Genomic DNA, 6,093 nt, shown 5'->3' with positions numbered 1-6,093 from the left:
CTCTGTACAGTCTGGGTCCATCTACATAGGGCTTACACATCGGATTCTCACAAGGCTATCAGCTTCTTTCCCCTGGAGAACAAAAGGGAGCTAGAGTCCCTAAGAGCTAGTGGCAGAATCAAAACAGGAACCTGAGTCCTCAGTCTGTGGCTCGGGGTACAGGCGGGGACCCCAATTTTCTCTCCCACATGCCCTCATTGTGTGCCCTGGGCACGAGCTGAGCAGTTCCCCTAGCACTGGCTCTCACTGGGACGGGATGGGGAGATGGGCAAGGCATCCACCTACTTAGGGATTATTTTTCTCCATTTTAATGATGAAGGAAATTAAGGCCAAGAGGGGAGTAACTTGGCCCAAGTCCCAGTGAATAAGTGACAGAACTGGAAGCAGAAGCCAAGTCTCCTAACATCTTCCTTCAATTCACTCTGCTTTTTATTTCCATTAAAGCAAAGTCCTTCTCGTTGCAGACTGCCAGACTTGTACACTGTCAGAGCCAGAGAAAGAATCTAGAGTCCTCTAGACCAATCGCTGCTCAAGCCCCTTCTGCTGCTTCCTGCCAAGCTTGAACACCTCCATTATGTGTTTGGGAGGCATTTTAAATCCATTTATATGTTCAATAGCACTTACTGAGTGCTATTCTATGCCAAGCACAAGGGCCACAATAGAGATCTGGTTTAATGGCACCAAGCTATACCAAGGGGAAGTTTGATAAAATGGCACAGGTTACCCTGGTAGCTGTCTCTCAAGTACAAGGCATAATGAATGACATGGTCAGAAGGATGGCAGGGAACATGTGCACGGAATCCTGAAGGATAAAGGGATAGACTGAGGAGGGGAGAGGGTCAAGAGTGGTGGCCTTCTACAGGGATACTTTGGCCTGGGTCACTGGGAGGCACTCAGACTCCCTGGACTGGTTGGTGCTAATACGGGGTGAGAGTGTGGCTTGTCAGGGGTGTCAACAGAGAAGTCCAGCACGGCCTCACTACAAGGGGAGGCTGGGGGCACAGGCTCCGACCTCAGACTGCAGCTCAAACCCCATTCCCACCCCTTGACTGCAGGTAACCTTAGCTCCTTCTCCGGACCTCCACTTCCTTACTGCAGAATGGAGATAATAATAGGATCTAACTCACCTGGTTGTTGGGAGCCTCATGTGAACAAGATAGGAAGTGTTCAGAGTAGCGCCTGGCACACAGGAAACGCTGTTACTGTCAGCGATGGTTATTAAGGGACGTGTGAGCCATGTCGAGGACTCTCACCTGAGAGCAGTGGGAGCCCAGCAAGGGTTCTAAGCAAAATGACTGAACAAACTTTGCGATGGGCATTTCGTGAGAGACGCTGGCCAGCGCACAGAAGTTGCAGGACACAAGGCGAATGTGCTGAGGACTTGACATGAGGCAGGGCAATGAGGATGGCCAGGAGGTCACTGACTGGCTGGGGTGTGGGGCAGCATATACAGAGGCGTGGATGGCCGTGAGGAAAGCAATACCCTTTCCTGAGGTGGTTTTGGGGGAAAATAATGAAATTGATTTGGGGTGCACCGTGTCTGGGATGCTTGTTAGAAAAGTCTTCTGCTTTTAAACATGTTAGCCTTCTTCCCCTCCCCACTTCCACACTTCCAATGGTCTTAACTTGGAGTTGGCAATTCAGATTTCATTAAGTGCAGAGAGCTTCAGGGGCAGATTTACAGGACCTGAGAGCCATGCTTAGCCTCTCAGCTATAAATAGTGTAGAGGTAGGAGTCATCTGAGGTATCGCTGTGAGAAAACAGACGGGGACTCACGGCTCCTGCCTGACCCCACGGCGTCCCGGGTACCCTGCTCGTTCCCACACAACACTCTGCTAGCAGCTCAGTGCACAGGACCGAAGGCACGCCAGTCAGAATGTCTGCAGAGGTGCTGGCTGACCTCTGGCCTTGGGGATGGAATATCCCCCAAGGAAGAGCCCACGCACCCTGCAGGCAGGCACCCCCCCCCATACCCTGTCCCATGGCCGGCTATGTACCAGAAGCCAGCACAGTGCAGGCAGGAGTGAGAAGGAAGCTGGAGAGGTTGGGCCCGTCCACTCTGGGCTCACTGCCACTGGGGCCCCTGCAGCAAACACTGCGAACCACCACAGTGGTCAGGTACAGGCCTCGGGAGAAAATATTCAGCTGGAAAGCATGGAAGCCTGTCTGCTTCATCGGAGCACCAAGAGCGGGATGAAAATACTGTGTTGGAGAGAAAGGACCTCTCTTTTGCTGGAGGAAGTTGGTGCATGATCAGAACCAGAAGCGTTTCTTTTACAAATATTAGCAGATAGGCACAAGTTGGCCTTTAAAGCTAGAAATCCTACTTCACCAACCAGCACTCAATGTTGCCCCTCCTTGCCTGTGCTAGCAGCCCCCCATCCCACCCCAAGAACACCTCCTGACCTCCCCACAATTTTTCTTCCCTGCAAAGCTGGCTAAAGGCCCACCCACAACAGGGATGCTTTACTTAACCACACTCTTTCTTCTCGAGTCACTTTTCACATTGTTTAGGCACAGTTTGCAGGCATTTTTTTTTTTAAGATTTTATTTATTTATTCATGAGAGACACAGAGAGGGAGGTGCATTCTTGAATTTGTCGGCATGCCCTTGAGTCTTTTCTCTCCTTAAAGGTTGTAAAGGTTTTGGAGTCAAGGAACTAGCCTCTTTGCTGCCCTTTACGTCCCCAGGCACAGTCCTAGGCACACAAAAGTTGCTCCGAAAGTGTCTGCAGCAACTAACAATGGGTGGGACTTGGCTGAGCCCCTTCCTAGAAGGCCAGTACCTCCCAGGCTTCAGTTTCCCCAAAAGGCAACTGGGTGGGGGTGAGTCTGAAGGCCCTTCCAGCTCTGGCACCCTAGGACCCAGCTATAACCTCAGAAGCTGCTGGAGATAGGCTCTGGGCCGTGGTTTTGGAGTCGTAGACTCTCAGGACTGGGAGAGTCCTCAAGGGCCAGGCTATCCAGCCTGCAGCTAATTCCGGTACCCCTGATCATCTGGAACTGCTGACCCTAGAAAAGGCCTCCAGCCATTTTGCCACTGGATTAGCACTGGGATAGGCAGTCAGGGGCACAGAAGAAGCTTAATCTAAACTGGGAGGGGAAAATGTGAGGCTATGGCACAGCAGAATAGAACTCAGAGCTTTGAAGTGCTGGCTCTGAAGCCGGATGGCCAGCCTTCCTCAACAGATCAGTGTAGCCATCACCTCGGTTATACCACAGTAATGATTTGTAATTATTTGTGTTTGTGCTTATTCCAAATAAGGGCACTTCAGATAAACCAGGATAGTAGGTGCATTTTTGTTTCTTTATTTCATGGACTTCTCTAGACCTGCAGCTCTAGAAAAAAGTGGCACCTAGAGTGAGCAATGAATGAATAACTTCTGGACTATGATATCCTCAAGAGCTGGAACCTGTATCTTCAACAGTGTCCTACAGGACTTTGACAAATGCTTGTGCAATTAACTCAATTTGAAGTGCGTGCATGTGCGTAGCTCTGCGGTTATCTGTGAATAGGTTCTGCAAGTACCTGCTTTGTGCCTATACACCTACACACTCCCCTCCATTCTTCTGGGCCTTCCAGGTAATAACCTAGTCTCACACTCATCACTAGAAAGTGACATACCTGAACTTTGAAATGTGCTTTAGCATTAAGCTCTTGGGATTTTACCGAGTGTTAGAAACAAAAAACGAAAATCCCACGTGTAGAAGGGGCTTGAATTTGATGAAAAGCTCACCGAAGACACTGTCCTTTAGAAAACATAATTATTTCATAATTCAGTCCCAGAAAGAAGCTTTCTTTCCCCTTTCTCATTTTCTCTCTCTTTCCTTCTCTTTCCCTTTTTCTCGTTCTTTCTAAGCTTATTATGTTTCCTTCTCTTCTGTAGTAAGAGTATTGTAACTTGATTCATCTTGCTTTGGTTCTAGAAAACTCACAGCTAAATATAATGATCAATTATGTCAACATATTAGACCTACTCATTTTATTGTTTTTTTCCTCCTATTTCCCTACAGCCTTAGAGGACATAGTCCTTTGTGGACACTGTATCAAATTCTTTTAGCAGCCAGCAGGAATACACATCATAAATATGCACAGAGCTTGAAAACAATAGGCACCTGTAAGTAAGTCATTGATCAATCCTTTTCATTCATCTGACTTGCATACCTATTCGGCTGATACTCAAAAAAAAAAGATGACTTTTTTTTTATTTCCTTCCTAGACAAAATATAAGCTATGCCTTTAACTGAGATGAAATTCATGTAACCTGTTTAACTTTCTATGAAGTCGACATTTTCAACTTTTACCTTGAAGGCCCTGTTGAAGGCTGCTGGCCATGGGCTTTGGGCAGTTGGGCTGGTCAGTGGCTTTGGGGGCTGGGACTAGACTCAGACCCAATGGTCGGGAGAGGACTCTGAGCTCAGAGAAAAGACTGCCTGTGCCCTGGCTGCCACATGTGATTTCGCTCAGAAAGAGGGCGAGCTGGGCGCAATGGGGCTCCAGCCTTGAGCTGTGCTGAGCCTGTGGGTTGGAGCGCGCTCAGCATTGGCTCCTGCAGATGCGGCTCGCACCGTCCTGGGGAGGCAGCAGGCCAGGCGCACAGAACAAGGAATCCTGACCAATGTGAGAGTCAGGAGTCTGGCTCAAGGAGAGGACTCCCTCAGAGAAGGGATCAGTGGAATATTCCCTCCATACCACACTCCCTCCGGCCCGTCCAGGACAGGTGGGAAGGGGACAGGCGGGTGGGCAGGTGGCGCAGGATCACTCACCAAGGTCATTGTTGTTCATCATCGCGTTGGACGCCCGCAGCCGGGGCCCCTGCTGGGTGAAGTGGTAGCCGAATTTGAGAAGCGTTGCATTCTTTTCCAACATGTTCACAATCTCCATTTCCACTTTGTTGCCCAGAGGCTGGCTCTTTGATCAAGAAAAAGAACAGTAGTCACCACTCATCCTATTTGTGCAGGAGCTACATCCTCTCTGTGCGCAGAAATTCTGAGTGGTGGGCGGGGATTTTAACTATGCCCCACTCCCCCTCCTCTGCCCCAAGAACAGGGAATTGAAAGTTTGGAGAAGGGGAAAGGTCAAACAGCCCAGAGTGAATGAGCTGGGAGTCAAACCCAGGCCTGCTGGACACCAAGAACAGATCTTTCCCCCGCCTCACAGTAGCCTTCCTAGAAAACTCTGAGCAGGAGGGATCTTCAAATGAACAAGTCTCAAGGAGATTAGAAATCTTACTCCCTAGGCTCTACCCTATATTAATTAAATCAGAATCTCTGGAAATAAGACTCAGGTGACTATGGTTTGTAAAACTCCCAGGTGATGTCAATATACAGCCAGGTTTGGTAACCAGTCACTTAGAGGAATCCCTTTGATTTACAAACGAAGTAGAGGCCCAGAGAGGGAAATGGATTTGCCTAAGATCACATAGTAAGTTGGGAATGCCCAGAGTTTATTTTTTAAAACCTCCCTCTGATCATGTTAGTTCCCTACCCCCAAGATCTTTAGTGACAAAGACTGAAAGAAAACAAAAGAAAAGGAAAACCTTACAATACATAGTGTTGGGAAGGATATAATGAGGATATTCATCAGTTTTGTTTATAATACTAGGGAGAAAGAGAAGCAACTTAGAGGTTCATCGAGAGAGGGTTGCTCAAATAAATGATAGTTGAGCTTTACAAGTGAACATGCCAGTTGTTAGATGATGATGCAAATCTTTGGTCACAGGCCCAGAAGGATGACCATGAAACCAGAGGGAGGAAAAAAGCTCAGTAGCCAAACCGGTCAAATTTAAGTAAAGTGACCTGTATCTTCTATATGCACATATATGCCTAATGCCTAGAAAAGGCCTGAAATGTCCTAGTGGTGGTGGGATTTAGAAGAGTTTTTGTTTTCTTCTTTGTATCTTATTGAGTTTCCTGTTACCTTATATAATAAGATAAAAATAAACATAAACTTAAAGGGATTTGAAAAGACATGGAGAGCAAGCTAACATCATATCAAGGCCTAAAGACTTTCACCCTAAGGGCAGGAACAAGACAAGAATGTTCACTTTCACCAGTATTGTCCTGGGGGGTCCCAGCCAGGTCTTCACCCAT

General features: G+C 47.8%; 1 protein-coding gene and 1 long non-coding RNA gene across 5 annotated transcripts in view; one reads left to right on the top strand and one right to left on the bottom strand.

Moving 5' to 3' along the window:
* The window catches only part of TMOD1 (tropomodulin 1), an 81,228-nt gene that overhangs the window by 3,055 nt on the left and 72,080 nt on the right, over positions 1 to 6,093 (bottom strand). The window contains exon 9 of the mRNA XM_072842043.1: positions 4,768 to 4,912. Within this exon, the coding sequence (XP_072698144.1) occupies positions 4,768 to 4,912 (145 nt within the window). The remainder of the gene's footprint in view (positions 1 to 4,767; positions 4,913 to 6,093) is intronic.
* LOC140641725 (uncharacterized) overlaps positions 3,627 to 6,093 on the top strand; it is a 33,322-nt gene continuing 30,855 nt past the window's right edge. The window contains exon 1 of one of the 4 annotated variants that reach the window (XR_012038314.1): positions 3,627 to 4,118. This is a non-coding gene — a long non-coding RNA (uncharacterized lncRNA). The remainder of the gene's footprint in view (positions 4,119 to 6,093) is intronic. The other 3 variants (XR_012038317.1, XR_012038319.1, XR_012038315.1) reach the window with 3 other exon arrangements.

This window comes from Canis lupus, chromosome 10 (assembly GCF_048164855.1).
Source record: "Canis lupus baileyi chromosome 10, mCanLup2.hap1, whole genome shotgun sequence".
Classification (NCBI taxonomy): domain Eukaryota; kingdom Metazoa; phylum Chordata; class Mammalia; order Carnivora; family Canidae; genus Canis; species Canis lupus.
The sequence above is the reverse complement of the archived record's forward strand: the minus strand, read 5'-3'. Positions and strand labels throughout refer to the sequence as shown.